This window comes from Camarhynchus parvulus, chromosome 10 (assembly GCF_901933205.1).
Source record: "Camarhynchus parvulus chromosome 10, STF_HiC, whole genome shotgun sequence".
NCBI classification, from domain to species: Eukaryota; Metazoa; Chordata; class Aves; order Passeriformes; family Thraupidae; genus Camarhynchus; species Camarhynchus parvulus.
In genome coordinates this window covers 19,229,585-19,251,269 of record NC_044580.1, presented here as the reverse complement: position 1 = coordinate 19,251,269, position 21,685 = coordinate 19,229,585, and the positions used below count along the sequence as shown (strand labels likewise).

General features: G+C 51.8%; 3 protein-coding genes across 4 annotated transcripts in view; 2 read left to right on the top strand and 1 right to left on the bottom strand.

Moving 5' to 3' along the window:
- Positions 1–1,797: 1,797 nt before the first annotated feature.
- Positions 1,798–9,269, top strand: CLN6 (CLN6 transmembrane ER protein). Its single transcript, XM_030955311.1, has 7 exons — positions 1,798–1,880; positions 2,895–3,009; positions 3,523–3,621; positions 5,965–6,153; positions 7,244–7,299; positions 8,104–8,226; positions 8,884–9,269. The coding sequence occupies exons 1-7, from the start codon at positions 1,798–1,800 to the stop codon at positions 9,170–9,172; spliced, it is 954 nt and encodes a 317-aa protein (XP_030811171.1). The 3' UTR covers positions 9,173–9,269.
- A 1,404-nt stretch (positions 9,270–10,673) lies between these two features.
- CALML4 (calmodulin like 4) lies at positions 10,674–13,918 on the top strand. The gene is made up of 5 exons (XM_030955416.1): positions 10,674–10,792; positions 10,908–10,938; positions 12,205–12,345; positions 12,890–13,078; positions 13,586–13,918. Exons 1-5 carry the CDS (start codon positions 10,790–10,792, stop codon positions 13,681–13,683), a joined length of 462 nt encoding a protein of 153 aa, XP_030811276.1. The 5' UTR covers positions 10,674–10,789; the 3' UTR covers positions 13,684–13,918.
- A 5,522-nt stretch (positions 13,919–19,440) lies between these two features.
- The window catches only part of PIAS1 (protein inhibitor of activated STAT 1), a 51,589-nt gene continuing 49,344 nt past the window's right edge, over positions 19,441–21,685 (bottom strand). For both annotated transcript variants that reach the window (XM_030955190.1, XM_030955191.1), the window contains exons 12-14: positions 21,165–21,307; positions 20,930–20,967; positions 19,441–19,751 (exon numbers count right to left, since the gene is read on the bottom strand). In XM_030955190.1, coding sequence (XP_030811050.1) covers positions 19,455–19,751; positions 20,930–20,967; positions 21,165–21,307 — 478 coding nt within the window. In that variant the 3' untranslated portion in view covers positions 19,441–19,454. The remainder of the gene's footprint in view (positions 19,752–20,929; positions 20,968–21,164; positions 21,308–21,685) is intronic.

Sequence of the window (21,685 nt, the reverse complement as noted above, 5' to 3'; positions counted from 1 at the left end):
GTTGGCTTAGTTGCACTGGGTTAGGTTAGGTTGGGTTGGTTGGGTTGGATTAGTTGGACTGGGTTGGGTTGGGTTGGGTTGGTTGGATTGGACTGGGTTGGACTGGGTTGGGTTGGGTTGGTTGGGTTGGACTGGGTTGGACTGGGTTGGGCTGGGTTGGGTTGGTTTGGTTGGACTGGTTTGGGTTGGGTTGGGCTGGAATTTGTTTATTTGGGCTGGGCTGGGCCAGGTTCAGCTGGACTGGATTTGGCTGAGCTGGGTTTGGCTGAGCTGGGTTAGACTGGACTGACCTCAGTTGGGTTCAGCTGGGCTGGTTTGGGCTGGGTTTGGCTCAGTTTGGGTTTTTAAGCCAGACCCAGCAGCTCCCATCACCTCAGCCATGCCCCCAGCACACACGGGACCCTCACCCCTGGTTTTGGGGACACCTTGTCACACACCTGTCACCTCAACCCCCTGCTGGGCCGCCTCCCTGGCTGCTGGTGACACGAGCCACAGCAGTAAGGGGACACCACCCCGGGCCCATCTGCTGCCCCATTGTCCTGTGGGGGATCCGGTCTCAGCCCCGTTAATTTTTAACCTGGAGTCCTGACACCGGAGCCGCGGCTCTTTGTGGGATGTGCATTATTCATGGAGCAGCAGCCGGAGCCCGGGGGACACCAGGGGACACGAGGGGACACGAGCCAGGCCGTGGCCAGCCCTGTCTAGAGCCCTGTAGCCGTGTCAGGCTCAGGGTGACAAGCAGGGTCCTGGTAAGATTAAGTGGCTCCGTTATCTCGGTGATCTCCGACACTTTTCAGGGATGTTTTCCCAGGTGCCACCCCCGTCCCGCTGGGGGAGCAGGGATGGCGTGGGGAGGGTCCCCCGCTCCTCGAGAGGGACCAAGATCTCCCTTCTGCTGCTTCTGGGAGCCCCCTCAGCTTTGGCGGGACCACAATTCCAGGCAGAATTCCTCAGTGGAACACACAGCAGCTCCCAGGGACTGTCCTGTTCCCATCCCGTGTCACACCGTGCACGTCCAAGGGAATGGGGACAGGGTGTGACACACGGAGCTCCCTTCCCAGGGGTGATGGAGCCTCCGTGCCCAGAGCAAGCCCTCCGGGAGGGGTTTGGTGCCTCAAACTCTTCCCTGTGAGGGTGGGGAGGCCCTGCCTGTGGCTGCCACATCCCTGGAGCGTCCAAGGCCAGGTTGGACAGGATAACCTGGGATAATCCTGGGAAAATGTCCCTGCCCATGGCAGGATGCACCTCCCGGTTTAAACCCGAAACTCCAAACCCCAGCGAGCGCAAATCCAGCCCCAAAAGCTGCGAATCCCTCCCAGCCGGGCGCGACCCCATCCCGATGGATTTATCCAGCCAAAACCGAGAGCAGGCACCGAACAGAGCGGGGCATCCACTGCGAATAACCCAGGGCAAGGGAAACTCGGGAAAAGCAGCGTGGCCAAACCCACGGCGAGCTCCAGCTCCTCATTCCCAGTGAACCCGGGGCTCGGAGCGATGGACTGGCACGGAATGCCCTGAGCGTTCACTGCCCGGGGATCCGGGGGATTCCTCTCTGATCCCAGGAGCACTGCGGGGAGCCCATCACAGCCGGGGTTACCCGACCCCGGTGCGCGGCGCGGCCGGGCCGGGCCAGGAGCGGGGCCGGCGCTGCCCCCGCCCCGCCGGGCGGGCCCGGGGCCGCCCCCGCGCAGCCGCCGCTGCTCCGCGGGCCGGGCCGGGAGCTCCCGGCAGCGCCCGGGATCGGCCCCGGCACCGGCACAGCAGCGGCAGCGGCGCCGGGAGCCCCGCGCCGGGCGGATGCAGGGCTCGGCGCGGCGCCGGCCCTTCCCGGCCGCGGCCCCGGGCTCGGCCCCGCCCGCCGGGCCGCTCTACCCGGGCAGGTGAGCGCGGCCGGGGCTCGGGGGGTCGGGAACGGGAAAATCCACCCCGGGTTCACCGGGGATCCTCACCGCATCCAGCTCCCCCGGATCAGCCCGCCCTGAGCCCCCCGGGACAGCCCGGCCCCTTCCCGGGCACCACCCCCGGTGCTGCGGGGTCCGGAGCATCATTGGGGTCGGGATCCGGGATATCCCGAGGATTGGGGTCCGGAGCATCCCCAGGGTCGGGATCCAGGATATCCCCAGGTTCCCCAAGGTTCCCCCACTCAGCTTTGTCCAGGGCATCCCGGCGTACCTGGGTTATTCCAGCCGATCCAGGGTTTGGCAGACTCTTCCAGGGAGCTGCAGCATTCCCAGCTCATCCAGGGTACCCCATCCTCACCCTCCAGCTCTCGGGGTTCGTTGAGTCATCCCAAAGTGGTTTGGGGTGGAAAGGACCTTAAAGATCCTGTGGGTCCATGGGCAGGGACACTTCCATGGACTTCGGACCACGGGCAGCCCAGGCTCGGGGCTGCTCCAGCTGATCCCGTTCTGGTCTGGGCCCCAGGAGAGGCATTGATCCGCTTTCCCTGCAGGGAGGGGAAGGTCCAGAAGTGCTGGGAGGGCATCTTACGGAAAGGCTCCCTCGGGGCTGGATCCTCGGCAGAGGGTGCTGGGAGCAGGAGCTGAAGGTGACGCTGCATCCCGAGCATCCCAGTGCTGGAATTCCGCCGGGCAGCGCCGCATTTTCAGCCCCCAGCTCAACTCCTGGGAGTTGGGATTTTGCTTCATCATGCAAAAGTTAAAAATAGTTGCGCTTAATTCAGCACTTTTCACCTTGCTGAAGAGACCGGGAGGAGCCTCCCCGCAGGGACGGGTCAGGGACGGCGACAGCTTGGTGCTCTCCTGTCCTGCCTGCTCCTCAGCTTTGTTACCCCGCAGCTCCCAGGGCCAGGGAAGCGCAGCTCTGTTGTGGGCTGGCAGCTCTGCCTCCTCCCAGAGCTGCTCCAGGGCTCCGTGTCCCTCTGTCCCCTCCAGGCACGGGGCAGGGAAGGCCGAGGACACCTTCAAGACGTCCCCGTTCCACCTGGACCTGTGGTTCTACTTCACCCTGCAGAACTGGGTGCTGGATTTCGGGCGCCCCATCGCCATGGTGAGTGAGGGGACACGGCCCGGGGGTCCCCAGGGCTGTCCCCTGGGCCAGGGGGGTGTCCTGGAGGAGCTGGGACCACTGCCCCGCTCTGGTGGCACTGGGGCCAAGCCAGCTCCGGTCTCTGTTCCCTGTTCTCTCTCCCGCACCTTTGTTTCACACCTGGGAGGTTCCTCCTGCCAGTCCCCATTCCTTGCCTGTATCCCAGCGTTTGGGGCTGCAGCTTCCAGGAGTGGCCATTCCATTTCAATGGATTTTTTTCGAGCTGGAAGCTGGCAGAAGGTTCAGGAAGATCCAGGAATCCCAAATGCCTTCCTTGACCCCACAGCTTGCCAGCGCCGGGCAGGGCTGGGAGTGGAAACTTCCAGAGAGTGATTTTTGGGAAGTTTGCTCCAAGATGAGCTGCCTGCTGTGGTCCCTGCCAACCCCCTGAAGCCCAGCTGAGCATTCCCAAGCAATCCCAACGTTTTCCCTCTCCCATGATCGCTGGTGTGCTGCTCTTCCCTCTCTCCTCAGATCATCCTCCCTCTGGAGTGGTTCCCTCTGAACAAACCCAGCGCTGGAGATTATTTCCACATGGCTTACAACGTTATCACCCCCTTCCTGCTGCTGAAGGTAAGCCTGGCAATGTCCAGGGGTTCCCCATTGCCAATTTTGTAAAGTTTCAGAGGTTTTGAGGGTGTTGGTTATTCCCAAATTCCTGCCAGTAAGGAAGAGTTAAGTGGATTTGTGATGCCACCTCAATTTCCTTCGTGTCCAGAGCAAATGCCCCTGGAATTCTGGCTCCAGGAGGAGTCAGAGCTGAAGGTAAACCTGGGAATGTTCAGGGGTTTTCCATTCCAGGTTTTGCAAAGGCTCAGAGGATTTTAGGATGTTGGTTATTCCCAAATTCCTTCCAGCAAGGAGGAGTTTCCCACCCCAGGAAGGATTTGTGGTGCCACCTTTTAAAGGCACCTCAATTTCCTGCATATCCAAAGCAAATCACTTCCCCCTGGAATTCTGGCCTCAGGAGGGGTCAGAGCCCTGTTACCAAATGATATTTTTAGGACAACATCCACCCTTGGCTTAAAAGGCAGCTGGAAGCAGAGTGGATTTTCTGAATTGTTCAGAGCTTAATTCCACTTGATCTTTGACATTGGAATTGTGGCTGGAGCCTGAATTTATCCGGCTCCAGCTGCCAACCTCTGGATCCCATAAACCATTCATGAGGTGAAATCCTGTCAGATCATTAGGAATCTTCTCCCATTAAACACTTGAGGAGAAAGCAATTAAAAATCTATTTTAACCTTCATTAGCTGGGAATTGAATTATGGCCTGAGGTGGAAATCATTCCCTCTCGATATTCCGGGAGGATTTCAAGGCTGGGGGCAAGAAGGGAATATCCAGGGTGTGGGAGCTGACCCTTCCCAGGTGATTTCTGCAGGGCTCACCCACAGAAAGATCCAGGATGCATTTCCCTGGCCCAGGGACGTGTCCCCCCCTCCTGTCCCCTCCAGGACCTTGTGCTCTCCTTGTCCTCCTGTGACGTCCGTGCCGCAGCTCCAGGGGAAGGGAAAGTTAAGCCTCCAAATTAAACCCAAATAAGGTCAAAATTAAACACAAATAAGGAGCTTTTCCCTGCTTGGGGAGGGCTGCAAAGCTGATTTAGGCAGAGGGGGGGCCCTGGCTGATCCCAGAGCTGACCCAGCCAAAGCTGGAAAACTCCTGGAGCTGGGATCTGCCTCGGGAGCTCTTCCCTGCTGTGCAAGCTGAGAGTGGAGCTGCATCCCACAATTCCTGCTCCTGTTCCAAGGCTTGAGCCAGCCTCAGGTGCTCGAGATGGGGCAGGGAGAGAGCCCAGCACTGCAAGTGGTGCCCAGAAATTGCCCCGAGTGGTTTTGTGGCACTCGGCTCCTCCTGGCTGTGGGGTCAAACTGTGGGGGGCTGAGTCCTGTTCCATGGGGAAGAAAGGGAACAGAACCCCAAAATGTTCACTTGGGGGATCCTGAAGCTCTCTTCAGATCTGAGTCTAATTCCATGGGGAAGAAAGGGAACAGAACCCCAAAATGTTCACTTGGGCAATCCTGAAGCTCTCTTCAGATCTGAGTCTAATTCCATGGGGAAGAAAGGGAACAGAACCCCAGAATGTTCACATGGAGGATCCTGAAGTGTCCAGACAGGGTGGGAAGTGTGAGGAGCTCTGTGCTGGAGGCTCTGCTGCCACTGGAGGGCACATCCAACCACATCCAGTCCTCTCCAGAGGCAGGAGAACCACGGCCTTTTAATGAGGAAACCCTCGTTAACAGCAAACCAAACGAACTCTTGGGGTTGAAAGCAGCAGAAACCCCTTTAGAGGTTTTCCTCCCAAAATTACCCTAAGCCAGGACAGGTGGTTACATCTTTGAGAAAAAGGGATTTGCTGAACTTTCCTGAGTTTATACCTTTAAAACCTAAGGGCCAGTGCTTAAAACCAGGCCTGTAACACTTGATTTGAAGCACCCTGGCAGAATGACAATATTTGTCTTGGAATATTTACCTTGGGTTCATTTAAAATTGCACTTAATGCCATTTCTAATTCCTATCCCAGTAAACCAAGGCTATCTGTTGCTGTTACGACATGAAACTCTTGGGATCTGTTTGAGTAGCAACTTTCAGTGAAAGGCAGAGTGCCTGGAATTGGATTTTGGTGAGATACGGGTGCCTTACCTGCAGAAAGCAATCCATTCTCTTCAGCACAGCCTAACTCTGTCAGCTCCTGGTGCTAAAAACACAAAACCTGTGCCTCTGACCCCAGTATGAGGTCACTCAGGAGTCAGACTTGATGATGTTTTGGGTCCTTTCGAACTCAGGATATTTTGGGATTTTTGGTGATGAATTTCTGAGTGCTCTGACAAAAAACCCCAAAACCCAGCGAGGGCAGGAGCTGCCACATCCCTGCTGCTCCTCCTCCTCCTCCTCACGCCCTCCCTGTGCCTGCAGCTCATCGAGAGGTCCCCCAAGACCCTGCCCAGGTCCATGGTCTACGTCAGCATCATCACCTTCGTGATGGGCGCCAGCATCCACCTGGTGGGGGACTCGGTGAACCACCGGCTGATCTTCAGCGGGTACCAGCACCACCTGTCTGTCAGGGAGAACCCCATCATCAGGAACCTCAAACCCGAGACCCTGGTGAGGCCTGAGCGGGGATCTGAAACCTGAATTTGTAAATTATAGAGGAAACTCAAACCTGAGACACTGGTGAGGCCTGAGCGGGGATCTGAAACCTGAATTTAGAAATGGTAAAGGAACCTCAAACCTGAGACCTGGTGAGGGCTAAGCTGGGTTTGTAAAGTCTGAATTTGTAAATGGGAAAGGAAACTCAAACTAGAGACGCTGGTGAGGGCTGAGCTGGGTTTGTAAAATCTGAATTTGTGAATGGTAAAGGGACTTCAAACCTGAGTCCCTGGTGAGGCCTCAGCTGGGATCTGAAATCCGAGTTCATCAATAGTAAAGGAACTTCAAACCTGAGACCCTGGTGAAGGCTGAGCAGGGATCTGACACCTGAATTTGTAAATGGTAAAGGAACCTCAAACCTGGCTCAGCTGGACTCTGAAACCTGAATTTATAAATGGTAAAGGAACCTCAAACCCAACACCCTGGTGAGGGCTCAGCTGAGTTTGTAAAATCTGAATTTATAAATGGCAAAGGAACCTCAAACCTGGCTCAGCTGGGCTCTGATAGCTGAATTAATAAATGGTAAAGGAAACTCAAACCTGAGACCCTGGTGAGGGCTCAGCTGGGATCTGAAATCTGAATTTATAAATGATAAAGGCTGAGCTGGGCTCAAGCATTTCTAAAATTGGAATTTAGAAATTATAAAGGAACCTCAAACCTTAGACCCTGGTAAGGGGCTCAGCTGGGCTCAGGTATTTATAAAATCTGAATTTATAAATGATAAAGGAACCTCAAGGCAAAGGCCTTGGTAAGAGGCTGAAGTGGGTTCTAAAATCTGAGTTTATAAATTATAAAGGAACCTTGAGCCTTAGACCCTGGTAAGGGGCCGAGCTGGGCTCAGGCGTTTCTAAAATCAGAATTTATAAGTGACCCTAGTAAGAGACTGAGGTGAGTTCAAGCATTTCTGAAACCTGAATTTATGAATGACCTGGGTAAGGGGCTGAGCTGGGCTCAGGCGTTTCTGAAACCCGAATTTATGGATGATGAAGCTGTTGGGGATGTGCTCATTTGCTAACTGGGATTCTCCCGCCGTGTCCTGTCACAGATCGATTCCTTCGAGCTGCTCTACTACTACGACGAGTATTTGGGGCACTCCATGTGGTGAGTGATCCCAGATCGTGGGATGGCACAGGGGGAAGGGCAGAGCTTAAAGTGGAACAAAACCCCCGAGCCAGAGCTGGCTGGGGATAATGTTCTGCTGGCCAGGGCTGGATTAGGATTAGGATCCAGATTAGGGTGGATCTGGCAATCGCTGGAAAATCCCTCTGCTCAGGGATATTTTGGGATTGGGGGCCAGAGGAACAGCTTCTCCTTCCAGGAGTGGACAGGAGGTTCCTCCTGGTTCCTTCTCCAGCACCCCCAGATGTGCCCCAAACACCCCAAATACCCCAAACACCCCAAACATTTCAAACATCCCAAACACCCCAAACATCCCAAATACCCCAAATATCCCAAACATCCCAGATCCCCCAAATATCCCAAGAGGAGGGCTTGGCTGGGCCTGGACCCGCTCTGGGTGATCCTGGGGGAATCTCTCCCGACCTGATTTGGGGTTCCTGGAGTGCTGGGAAGGAGCAAACCCCATTCTTTGGAGCCCTTTAAAGGGAAGAAGAGCTCGGGGGTGTTTAGGAATCCTGATCTCTATCCCAGGAGCACAGGAGCCTGGGAATGCCCTGCTGGAATTGTCCAAGGCAGCTGGAGCCCAGCTTTGCATTCATCAGCAAATTCGGGCTTTTCCTGCCCGAATCCCTGAGCAGGGAATCCCTGAGCAGGGAATCCCACAGCAGCAGCAGGAATCCCACAGCTGCTCCTTCCCCAGGAGCAGTTCTGGGTGTGGGGTGCATCTGGGGGATTCCAGTCCCTTCCAGGCTGATCCCAGCTCTGGGAATTGCTGGTTTTTTCCAGGTACATCCCGTTTTTCCTGATCCTGTTCATTTATTTCACCGGCTGCTTCACGCCCGCGGCGGGGCAGAGCCGGATGCCCCTGGCTGCCCTGCTCCTGGTGGGGCCCAGCAGCCTCTACTACTGGTGAGTCCCTCGGGGTGGGGAGGGAATTCCACAGGAAAATTCCAGGAGTACCCAGGAATACTCCAGGAAGAGCTGATCCATTCCCCAGGGCAGCTTTTGCTCTGCCGGGCTGGGAACGCTCTCCCTGCAATCCCAGGATCAAAACTGATCCCAAAAAAGCTGGGAATGCTCTCTCTGCATTCCAGCATCACCACTGATCCCAGAAAAGCTGGGAACGCTCTCCCTGTGATCCCAGGATCAAAACTGATCCCAAAAAAGCTGGGAATGCTCTCTCTGCATTCCAGCATCACCACTGATCCCAAAAAAAGCTGGGAATGCTCTCCCTGTGATCCCAGGATCACCACTGATCCCAGAAGAGCTGGGAATGCTCTGCCTGTGATCCCAGGATCAAAAGTGATCCCAAAAAAGCTGGGAATGCTCTCCCTGTGATCCCAGGATCAAAACTGATCCCAGAAAAGCTGGGAATGCTCTCTCTGCGTTCCAGCATCACCACTGATCCCAGAAAAGCTGGGAACGCTCTCCCTGTGATCCCAGGATCACCACTGATCCCAGAAGAGCTGGGAATGCTCTCCCTGTGATCCCAGGATCAAAACTGATCCCAGAGGAGCTGGGAACGCTCTCCCAGCACCTCGGGATCCCCAGGAATTCTCCCCGCAGGTACCTGGTGACCGAGGGCCAGATCTTCATCCTCTACATCTTCACCTTCTTCGCCATGATGGCCCTGGTGATGCACCAGCGGCGCAAGGGGCTGGTGCTGGACAGCAACGGGCTCTTCCTCTTCCTCTCCTTCACCATCACCCTGCTCCTCATCGCCGCCTGGGTGGGCTGGCTCTGGAATGACAAAATCCTCCGGAAAAAGTACCCGGGGGTGATTTACATCCCTGAGCCCTGGGCCTTCTACACCCTGCACATGAACAACCTGCACGCAGCCAAGGGCAGTTTCTAAGCTTTTGATATTTTTGAGGGGAAAAAAAAAAAAAAAAAAGAGAAGAAATCTAGTTTTTCTAATGTAGATCCATGTGTTTCCAATAAATTCCTGAGTGACGGTGGCTGTGTGGTGATTACCGCTGGTCAGGGAGGGGATTAATTAAAATTAATTAACTCGCTCTCACTGCTGAGCAGAGGAATGGGGCAGGAGAGGCCAATTCCCCACAAACAGCCCCAGAATCCGTCAGGAAGGAGGGAAACTCCAGGGGTCTCTCCACCAGCACTGCCAGCTCTCACAAAAGGGCAAATTCCCCACAAACAGCCCCAAAATCCATCGAGCAGGGGGTGAATTCCAAGGATCTCCGCTCCAGCACCTTCAGCTCTCACAAAAGGGTAAATTCCCCACAAAACAACCCAAAATCCATCAGGCACAGGGTGAACTCCAGGGGTCTGTGCACCTGCCCCTTCTGCTCTCACCAAAGGGCAAATTCCCCACAAACAGCCCCAAAATCCATCGGGCAGGGGGGAACTCCCAGCATCTCTGCCCCAGCACCTTCAGCTCTCACTCAGGGGGTGAGAATTCCTCAGAATTCCCCAAAACCAGCCCCAGAACCCATCCAGAACTCTGAGGATCTCTGCCCCAGCACCTTCAGCTCTCACTCAGGCACGAGAATCCCTGAGAATTCCCCAAACCAGCCCAAAAGGGGAGCCAGGGCTGAGCAGCTGCGGCTGCCCCGGGGATGCAGCTCCAGCTCCAGCGGTGGGAGGAGGAAATCTGCGGGTGAAATTGGGGATAAAAACAGCCCCCTTCCCTACAAACCCTCCTGCACATCCAGAAATCCCCCTCCAGAGCCCTCAGCCCTTCCCTTTTCTTTTTTTTTTAAATTTTTGGATTTTGGAATTTTCTGTTTGTTTGTTTGTTTGTTTTTTTTAATTTTTGGATTTTTAAAATTTATTTTGGAATTTTCCATTTTCTAATTTTCTTTGTTTTGGATTATATTTTTTAATTTTGGAATTTTTATTTCTTTTCTTTATTGCAGAATCTTTGGATTTTTTGAATTTTTGGATTTTTTTTTTATTTTTTGGAATTTTTTTTGAATTTTGGAAATTTTTTATTTTTTTAATTTCTGGAAAAGTTTTTTTTAAATTTGGGATTTTTTGGAATTTTTGGAATTTTTTTGAATTTTGGAAATTTTTTTATTTTTTTAATTTTTGGATTTTTTTTTTTTAATTTGGGATTTTTTTGGAATTTTTTGGAATTTTTGGAAATTTTTAATTTTTTTTTTTTAATTTGGGAATTTTTTGGAATTACGGATTCTGGATTTTTTTTTTTTTTTTTTTAAATTTTAAAATTTTTGCATCCTCCTCCTCTCCGAGCAGCCAAGCTCAGTGCCGGGCGCGCTTCTTTGGGATGATCCAGCCCGTGGTTTTGGGGCCCCATCCCGAGGCTGGCGATGGATTTCCCGGCAGGAGCCGGAGCCGGAGGCGGCGGGCTGGCTCCGTAGCCATGGCAGCGGGTATTTATTACAGCCTCCGCCCGCCCGCCCGGACTTCGGCCCCGAATAAAGCACAAAAGTGGCAGCAGCCGCCTCCGCTCCCGCCGGGGCCCCAAATCCCAGGGATTGTCCCCAAAACCATGGTGAGTGACGCGTGCGGAACCCGCCGCGCCCCTCTGCGCCCCCAAATCTCATTTTAAAGCGGCTCGTTTTTTGGTTTTTTTAATATTTTTTTTTTTCTCTCCGTTCCTGCTCCAGGCAAAGTTTCTGTCCCAGGATCAAATTAATGGTAGGTACGGGTTTGTTCCGCTTCGGGCGTTAATTAGCGAGATTAAATTTGTATTTATATAAAAATGGCGTTTTCCCCCCAAAGTGTCTCGGTCTGGGCTCGCTGTCCGGCTCTCCCGGATCTGCTGCCTGGAAAAACAGAGAAATGTCCCAAATTCCAGGGAAATTCTGCAGGGCAGGAGCAGCCGGGAGCGCTCGGTGCCGATCCCCAGGAAAACAGCCCGGGAATCCCGGGGGCTCAGCCCCGTCCTGGGGGGTGCGCGAGGAGGAGGAGGAGGAGGAGGAGGAAGGAGGCAGCGCAGGGGATCCAAATTCCCGCTGGGAAAGGGGAGCCGCGCCCGGGGCTGGGATTGCTCCGGGAACGGCCGAAGGAAGCTGAAATAAGGGTATTAATAAGGGTATTAATGAGAGTATTAATGAGAGTATTAATGCAAATCTGATCAGCTCCGCCGAGGGATTGAAGAGCGGAGGAGGCGGCCGGGCCAGGGGAGGCCACGGCGCCCACGGGCACCCCCGGAGCATCCCCGGGACACCCCCGGCCCGCTGCGGCCGCCCCAGCAGCGAGGGCTGGGCACAGAGGGGACAAGGACGGGGGTGGCACCAACCCCGGCTGGGATTCTGCAGCCGGAGGGAGCGGGGAGGGAACGGGGGAGAGCCCGGCCGGATCTGGGTCAGCTGCAGCCGGGCGGGGCTGCGGGAGATGGGGCAGAACTCGGCGGCCTCCACCTCCAAAATATTCCACCATCAACATCTTCCAGCATCCTCCCCCTCCAACATCCTCCGCTCCGTCATTCTCCTCTCCTCTCCCTCTCCCTCTCCTCTCCCCTCCTTCCTTTTCCTTCTTCTGTCGTTTCCTTCTTCCCCTCCTTCCTCTTTTCCTTCTATTCCTTTCCTTCCTCTTTCTTTTCCTTCCTCTTTTCCTTCTTCCTCTTCTCTTCCTCCCCGTCCATCATCCTCCCCCCTCCTCCGTCCCTCTGCCCCCTCTCCCGCCGCACCAAAGCAAGAAAAGCGCTTTTAACCAAACCCCTCCTCTTTTCCCAGCCCTTTTCCCCTCCCAGCCGCGCTTCCTCAGCCTGGAGCGCCCCAATTAGCGCCGCTCGGGGTTTTAATTGCCCGTAATTCCGCCTGGTTCCTCCCCTGTGCCCATCGCCCTGCCGGAAAGGCGACACCGCCGGGGCCGACACCGGATCCCGGCTGGAATCCTGCCCGGCCCCGAGCGGGGCTCAATGGGATCCTGCCCGCTGACCCAGCTTTGGTTCTTAATTAGAGTTCAAGGAATGTTTTTCCCTGTACGACAAGAAACAAAAAGGGAAGATCAAAGCCTCGGACCTGCTGGCAGTGATGAGGTGCCTGGGAGCCAGCCCCACGCCGGGAGAGGTGCAGAGACACCTGCAGCTGCACAGGATTGGTGAGCCACCTGCACAGCCACCAAAACGGGGATTAAACATGGGAAAATCCCGTTTTCCTGGAGCTGGGATGTTCCAGGAGGGAACAGCCACCCACAGCAGTCTCCAGAATCTGTTGTGATGTTTTAAATCCAGCCCACGGATCAAAACAGTGCCATTAAAATCCCTAAGAAAGCAGGAGACAAACATTTAATATGGATTTGGAGGGTGGGAGACTGTCCAGGCCAGCCAACAGAGGTGGAAGAGCACAGAAAGGTGTTCAGCTGAAGATCTGTGGGAAAAACAAAGCACAAACCCCAAGGAATTGTGAGATCAGGTGCGGGGGGGAATAAAAAATCAGGATCTGAGTTCAGAGCACAAATTGAACAGAGTTATAAATGGGATTTAGGAGAAAAAAAACCCCAGTTGTGACATGCCCTGGTCCAGACCAGGGACTGGGAAAGGAAACCCCAGGAAAGGGAACTGGGGGAGGACGAGGGGGTGTTTAGCCCTGGATCCAGCCCCCAGAGGGAGCCGTTCCCAAAGGATCTGCCCTTCCTTTCCCAGACAGGAACGCAGAGCTGGACTTCTCCACCTTCCTGAACATCATGTACAGGCAGATGAAGCAGGAGGAGCCCCAGGAGGAGATCCTGAGAGCCCTGGCCATGATTGACCGGCAGAAGCGAGGAGTGATCGCCGTGCCCGAGCTCCGCGCCAAGCTCACCCGGCTCGGGGAGAAGCTCTCCGAGGAGGAAGGTACCTGCAATTCCCACTGGGACCAAATTCCCCTTTCCCTCTCCTCTCTTTTCCTTTTTCCTTTCCTTTCCTTTCCCTTCTCCCTCTTTCTTTTCTCTCTTCTGTTTTTTCCTCCTCTCTTTTCCTTCTCCTCCTCTGCAGCTGCCTCTGGGATTAGGAAGGGCCTGTTCCAGCAGGAGACACCAAAGTAAAAACAGGCAAAAACCCCAAACCCCTCCAGTTTGTCAGAAATTTGGCTCCGAGGGGCACAATAAACCCCAAAAGCCCATCTGGACTAAATTTGTGGGTTTTTTTCCCCCTGTGGAACTTAAAAAGATGGATATTCCTGCTGCAGAGAATTTTACATGGAATTAAAATCCAGGTGCTGATTGGTGCCAGTTTGAAACTCTCACCTGATCCCAGAGGTGATTGCCAACAAAAATCCCCCAAACCCCAAATCCTGCAGTGCTGCTTTGCTTCTGAACACCCCCAAATACCCCATCCCAACGATATTTTCCCGTTTTTCAGTGGATGACCTGCTAAAAGAAGCCAAAGTTGGGCCAAATGGAACCATCAAATACGAGGAATTTGTGCGCCTCATTTGCCTTCCCTCGGTCGACTACTGAAACCCAGAGTAGGATTTGCTAAGAGCAGCACCTGCAGGGTTTCTATTTCTATTTTTCCCACTTTCTAGTCAGACTCAGGAACCAGCAGTTGCCTTTCAAAACCCGATTTTGCCTTCATTTAGTGCTGACACTTCCATAGGTTCCCCCCTGATTCCTGGAAAAACAAGAAATAATATTATTATATATGTATTAGAGCAATAATAACTGTTATTGAAATAAACCGAGTGTGACAACATGTGTCAAGCTGTAAAAAAATCATTTTAAAAAGCATTTAAATGTCGGGATTGTGGCAGAAGGAACTCGTGGTCGAGGTCTCCTGGTTCTCCAAGAAGTCAGCACAGCCCAGCAGGTGTTTGGTGTCTGCATAAAGGAAAAATGGGAAGGAAGGGAGGAAAAACAGGGCCAGGAAAATTCCCCTTTTGCACACCAGGAAAAACTCCCCAGGAAAATTCCCTTTTTGCACACCAAGAAAAAACTCTCCAGGAAAATTCCTTTTTTCCACACCAGGATAAACCTCCCCAGCTCCAGACTGATGAAACCCCCTGTGATCCTCATTTTCCAGGATGATCAAACTCCCTCTGATCCTCATTTTTGACCCACCTGGATCTCAGAGCCTTCGGCAGGTCCTCAAAGGGGTGTCTGGAATTTCGGGCAGCTCTCCCTGGATTCAGCTGGGAAGTTTCACAGGGATGGTGATGCACACCATCCTGGATCCAGGAAAGGTTCGGTTTGTGCAGCTGATGGAGCAGGAATTCCTTGAGAATTTGTTCCCATCCATCGCTGGCCTCATCGCTCCCCTTTCCCAATCCCTGGGGATTGCTCTGGGCTGGGAAAACATTCCCAAAGAAACGCTGCCAGGGAGGAGCCGCCCTTCACACCCACTCCCGGGACAAAGCAGCGCTGTCCCAGCGCCAAATCATCCCAAAAAACCCATTCCAGCCCCAAAAACACCCAGGAAAACCCTCTGTTCCCACTCGTCCCCCTCAGGAAACACAGAATAACCGAATGCTTTTTATTACATTGAAGGATTTCTACAGGAACAGGGAACATTCAGAAGGTTAACCAGGGGTTAGTTTGGTTTTTTCTTTTTTTTCCAATGCATATAGTAAATATTTTCACTCAGTACTTTTATACAAACTGACATTGGGCTACTGTACATTTGTAACTCCATGGATTGGTTTGGCATGCCCTAAGGAAAACGAAGAGAAAAGGTTTAAGGCAATGGATGAGAGCTTTCCATTCATGGAATTCATGGTCATTTTCATATTGTCCTTATTTACACTTTTTCCCTTTTGTTAATTCATGAATGAACAGCAGCACTTTCGGGGACCACCAGTGATTTTCCCTTGTTAGAAACCGAAGTTCTGTTTAAAAAAATAAAATAAAATAAAATCACACTGCTAAACCAAAAATTTTCCCACTAAAATATACTTCAAACTCTGAAATATTTTGTTCAATTTCAACAAAAAATGGATTTCCACCACGTTCTCCTCACACTCCTGGGCCCTGCAGCTCCTGGAGAACCCAAGGAACCCTTGGACCATCCCAGCTGTGGAATCCTGCAGGGAGAGGAAGGGGAATTGCTGTTCCACCCCTCTGGAGGGGCAGGGGCGGCTCTGGGATGGCTCAGGGGGAATTTCCAGCTCTGAAAGGATGGGACAGGGGCTCCCAGGCAGCTGCAGCTGCTGCTGCTGCAGGGACACGTGTGCACATCCCAAATGTGTGTGTGTGCATGTCTGACACGTGTGCACATCCCAAACATGAGTGTGTGTGCACGTCTGACACGTGTGCACATCCCAAATGTGAGTGTGAGAGTGTGACACACCTGTGCACATCCCAAACGTGTGTGAATGTCCCACAGAGACCTGTGTGCACATCCCAGGTGTGAGTGTGAGAGTGTGACACACGTGTGCACATCCCAAATGTGTGTGCGCACGTCTGACACATGTGCACATCCCAGACGTGTGTGAATGTCCCACAGACACCTGTGTGCCTGTCCCAAACCTGAGTGTGTGTATGTGACACACATGTGCACACCCCAGACATGTGTGGATGTCCCAGACACGTGTGAATGTTCCCCCCACACACACATGCCTGTCCCACAGGTGTGTGCACACCCCAGACACACCTGTGCACGTCCCACAGACATGTGTGCACATTCCACATGTGTCTGCACATCCCAGGTGTGTGCACGTCCCTCACAGGTGTGCACACCCCAGACGCACCTGTGCACATCCCAGATGTGTGTGATCAGACACATGTGGGCACCCCACACACCTGTGCGCATCCCAAACACACGAACACATCCCAGATGTGAGCACATCCCACAGACACGTGTCACATCCCAAACCCATGGACATCCCACACTCACACGTGCATGTCCCAGACAAGGGTGTGCACATCCCACACACGTGTGTGCACATCCCCCAGACAGATGTGCGCATCCCAGGCACATCTGCACACCCCAGATGTGTGAAATCCCCCAGGTGTGTGCACACACCCCACCCCATGTGGCACACCCCGAGGACAATCCCACCTGCAATTCCAGGGATCACAGCAGGAGCACAGCCCAGGCCACCACTGCAGGGCTGGAGACCACAGAGCCGGAGTTTGAGAGTCTGGAAGTTTGGGAATTTGGAAGTTTGGAAGTTGGAGAATTTGGGTGTTTGGGAATTTGGAAGTTTAGGAGTTTGGGAATTTGGGAATGACACAGGCAGGGAATGGGGAGAAGCAGAGTGAGACTTGTACCACAAGGCTCACTTGTGCTTGCAGGCACAGAGGAATTCCAGCCTCGGGAATGCTGGAGTGTGGAACGGGAATGCTCCCAGGCCATGCATCCTGCAGGGCCCCTGTCCCTCCTGGCAGGACACAGGTCACAAATGCCAGCCCTGGCCTGGAGCCTTCCCCCCACTGGGATCACAGGAATGGGAACACCAAGCCGAGCTGCCATTCCCAAAGTGCCAAATCCCAGGATACCAACACCACCACATTCCATTTCCTATGGCATTAATGGAGTTTTGATCCCGCTGCTCTTGGGGCCACCCTTCACAGACGCCATGGAGAGGAGGGAAAAGCAGCCAGGAGCAATCCCAAATTCCTGCTGGATGCTCCAGGAGCTGGGACACGCGGGCTCCAGGCAAACCACGGCACTCACAGCCCCACTTCCAGAAAAATCCTCCAGCTTATCCATGAAAAATCTCCTCCTGAACTGGGTAAGAAATATTCCTAGCAGAGGTTGAATCACTTCAAAATCAGACTGTTTAAAAAATAAGTCTTTCCCATTTTCTATCCTTTTATTTCTTTTTTTTTCTTTTTTTAACTGACATTTAATAAATTATAAAATCGGTGTATGGTGAAATAGAATATATCAGCCAGATATGTATGAAATACACATGCATGGGAAAAAACTATTGAACTCACCTGGAACTCACACACACGGATCTATAAATACATATATACACACACATATACATATAAACACCAACAGTTTCCTTTTTCCAAAATTCAAGTCAACTATTTAGTGGCAGAGGGATGCTGTAAAAACACTAAAAACAATTTTTGATGCCACATCATGTGAACCTTTCAAATAACCATACGACTGATCAGACAGCAATACCTAATGCTACTTGGATTAAAGATTTTTTTCTTTTTTTCTTGTTTTTTTTTTTAATTTTTTCCTGTTTTTTTTTCCTTTTTTTTTTAAATCAATGCAAGATTTATATTTATGGTTTTTTGAGACGACTTCATAGGCAAAAGGTGGCCCTTGTCAATGCTTGAAGCAACTATTTGCAATCGACAGGTTTTTTTTGGACATGAAAAAATTCAGACAAGAATCTGCTAATTTTAGTATTCCTTAACTCTCTTTTTCCTGATAAACTCAATACCTGCACTTTCAACCAGTTATAAAAATATTTTTCACACCAGAGGAAATATTTACTCTCTCTGACATGGACTTTGGGACACAAGAGAATCACTTCCTTCCCTCCCCCTTTCTCTGACTTTAAAGAATCTCCTGAAAAAAATCTGCATTCCAGCTATTTACACATTCCACTCCTTAAGAAGAACGGATCAGCCCAAATGACCCAAAAAAAAAAAAATTTTTTTCCTATGTCATGCACAACTTAAAAACAATGAGAAAAGAAACCAGGAATTGAATACGGCTGAAGAAAATTCCGGGAATCCAAAGAACTCTGAGGGAAAAGTGAATTTTGGAAGCCACTACCCCTAAAAGAGCAGGATGGGGAGGAACAGTCTGGGTTTTCCTGGTGGGTTTGGGGTTCAGGCTGGCACTGAGCAGGGAATATCCAGGGGGAGCACTCAGAGCATGCAGGGCGTGCTGGGGCACAGCCTCAGCTGCAGCACTGCAACCTGCGCCCAACCTGCGCCGCAACCTGCGCCGCCCTGCCAGGCCAGCCCCAGCTGCAGGGGCTTAGGCTGAGTCTAAACACAGCAGCTCCACCAGGTGACACCAACACACGCTCAGGGAAGAGCTGAAGTGAGCTCAGCACGACTGAAGTTCTGAGGAACAAAACCCTCCAGCCACGAGTGAGGCTTTGGTCTGGGGCTTCACCCCATAAAAACGGAACATCTCGTGCCACAAGTCATTGCTCAGCTGGGATTTGGGGCTCCACTCCATAAAAACGGAACATCTTGTCCAAATCAAACTCATTTCTCAATGAATTCCTCAACAAGTCACTCCTCAGCTGGGATTTGATGTTGATTTGGGGCTCCACTCCCCAAAAATGGAACACCTTGTCCCACAGGTCACTCCCCAGCTGGGATTTGATGGGGTCAGGCCCTCAGGAGTAACTGAATCCCAGCAATGTGGAATATTCTGAGTTGGGAGGGACCCATGAGGGTCCAAGTCCTTGCCCAGGGCATCTCCAAATCCCACCCTGTGCATCCCTGGGAGCTTAGTCCCAGCATTCCTGGAGCTTTGGCAGCCTTGGGAATGTCAGCATTCCCTGGGGAGCCTGGGCAGTGCCACACACCCTCTGGAGGTGGAATTTTCCCTGATATCCAACCTAAACCTCCCAGTCAGCTGTGTGTAACTCCCTGGATGAATTTGCAACATTTCTGACTAAAGCATGGAATTCAAAAGGAGAATTTGCCTGGGTAGAGGGGACATGGAACCAGAAATGCCAAAAAAATCCCAAAAAACCAACCCCACTCCTGAAAGGGTTGGGGCTGCAGACAGAGCAGGGTCTGCTCTGCTGCCAGAATTATAAAATCTGCACTAAATATGGGATGGGGGAATTAGATTCCACCAGCCAAGGGAAATTCTCCAACAGGAGAAAAAACCCCTCTCCCCAAGCTTGAACTTTAGAAGCTCAGCTCCTCTCCCGTTCCTGTAACTGTGGAGAAAATAACGCCATTGGTGTCCAAACTATAGGGGGGAAAAAGAAAAGGAAAGAAACTCACATGACAAATGCACAGGTGTAAAATCTTCAGCATCCATAAAAATGAACTGAAGCTCCTTGTTTTTCTTAATTTTTTTTCTCTTTTGTCTTTTTTTTTTTCTTATTTTTACCAGCGAGGCCATCTTAGGTTTATATACAAAAGTAAAACTGAAAATAGACTTTTTTTTTTGTTCTCTGTACACATAAATTTTTTTTCCCCTTTTTTAAAAAAAGGAAAAAAAAAACCACCTTGTCTTAACTTTTTTTTTTTTCCAGAACAGAAAGGAAAACCGAGCACAAAGATTTCCTCTGTCCCCAACCCCCCCTAAACCCACCCCATTTCCCCCCCCAAAAAAAAAAAATAGAAATAAATCAGTCCAAGGAGATAATATCTGGTATGATACCAAAGATTGAGGCCGTGTCCGTGCTGCTCCTGCTGGCCACGGGGTGCCCGTGGTTGTCCCGCAGGCTGTTGGAGGAGACCAGGCTGCTGTTGCTGCCACTGCTGCTGCCATTGGTGGCTGGCAGGGAGCTGCTGCCCCCTGCGTTCAGCTGATCCAGGAACATTTGGGACGAGGTGTAAGGGAAAAACCGGGAGTGCAAAAGTTCCTGATCGTCCGAGGCCGAGACTGCGGCGGCGGCGGCGGCAAGGAGAGAGGTGTTGTAATGCTGGGGGGAGAGAAAGGGTTAAAATTCAGGTTTGGCAGCAGGAAATGAAGGGGTTAAAATTCAGGTTTGGCAGCAGGAAATGAAGGGGTTAAAATTCAGGTTTGGCAGCAGGAAATGAAGGGGTTAAAATTCAGGTTTGGCAGCAGGAAATGAAGGGGTTTTTGTCAAGGGAAGGTTTTGGCAGTTCTGGGTTTCACAGCAGCTCGGGCGGTGGGATATGAAATGGATTTTTAGCTCTGTGGTCCCCCAGTTTTGAAGCTGAAAGGAATTGGGGGATGTTGGGGTTACAAATGTGGTTTGTAAACCCAAACCCCACAGACCAGAGCAGCAGGGAGGGATTGGGATCAGAGAGCCCAAAGCAGGAAAAAGGGCAAGCAGGAGTGGGATCAGAGAGCCCAAACCGCAAAAAAGGGCAAGCAGGAATGAGGTCACAGCACCCAAACCAGGGAAAAGGGCAAGCAGCAGCACTTTTGGAGCTTTTTTTGTTTTGTTTAGCTGTTCAAAAAATTCCTTGGGGGCAAAAATTCCCCCCAAATTCGTTTTGCCAGCCCCAGAAGTCAGGGTGAGGCCAGCTGAGAGGTGGAGCTGTGCTGATCCCTGCTGGCAGCAAGGCACAATCCTGGGAAATGCCTTTAGGGCCAGCTTGGTCCCACAGGCTGGAGCAGGGGCTGTCCCAGGTTCTGCTCTCTGCTGCAGCCCCAAAGGGCAGGAGCTGGAGCAGCCAAAAATCCCATTGAAACACAACCTCCCCGAGGAGGAACCCTGCTCTCAGTGATCCTTCCCACCGTGACTGAACATCCAGGCTGTCCCCAAAGATTCCTCCACAACCAGAGCAGCTTTCCTTGGATCAGAATCATTCTCAGATCTTGGATACTCAGCCAGGTTTCCTGACCCAAATTCCCAGTGCAGGCTCTGCTCTCCATGAGGATAGCAAAGTGTCCCTCAGCTTTTAGGGCAATTTTAGTGCAATTTCCCTCCCTGGGAGGGCGGAACGGGCAGGGAGACATCCCAGCTTCCCTTTTTTTGCTGCTGAGTTTAAAATTTTAGAACTCCCCAAATGTTTATTTTTGCTGTGCCTCATCCCACACCTGTGTTCAGATAATGATGCTGCTGCTTCCCACACAGCAAATCCCGCTTGGAAAAGTGTTTGCCACAGGATTTGGTTCTCCCTGACTTACCTGATTGTCACCTGACAGGAAAGGGAAGAAATCTAAACCTGTCAAGAGATAAAAAACAAAATTCAGCTTCTGAAAACAGCCCCTGTCCATTTTTTCATCGCTTGTTTTGAAATAAACCAGCCAAACACTGCTGACACTCCAAATTCTCTTTGCCACCAGAGATATTAACCTCATTATTTTTATTTTACAATTGAATGAGTGCCTGGAGAGCTGTGCAGGAGCAGCCAGAACTCACCCTGCAGGTCATAAGGCATGGGTGTCATATGGAATGGATGCCTGTAGTCCTGGATGAGTGATGTGTTGATGTAGCTGGTGTCCACAGCAGGAAGGCTTGGGGTTCTTGACACAGGAGAAGCTTGGTGGGGTAAATTTAAAATGCTGCAAGGGAAAAAAAAGCTTGTTAAAAGTATAACATACACTCTTGGTTTATTGCTGTCCCATCAGGGGATGCTTGTTTGCTTATTTTCAGATTGGACTTCAATTCAAAACACATTCTGAATTTCCTGGAGGATGTGCAGCCGTTCCAAAGCTGCATCACACTCCCCAAGCTTCTCACGGAATTCCATCAGGAACAGCCCTTCAGCCCAGCACAGCTGGAATTTAGGAAAGGAAAGCTCAGTCCCAAACAGCAGAAACTGGAAATGCTGCTGGGATCTCTGGAAATGTGTTACAGGTGTTTTCAACAAGGACAAGACAATGCTGAAGGAATATGGAACTCAAAATCCCAGAGGGATCTGTGTGACCCCACAGCACTGA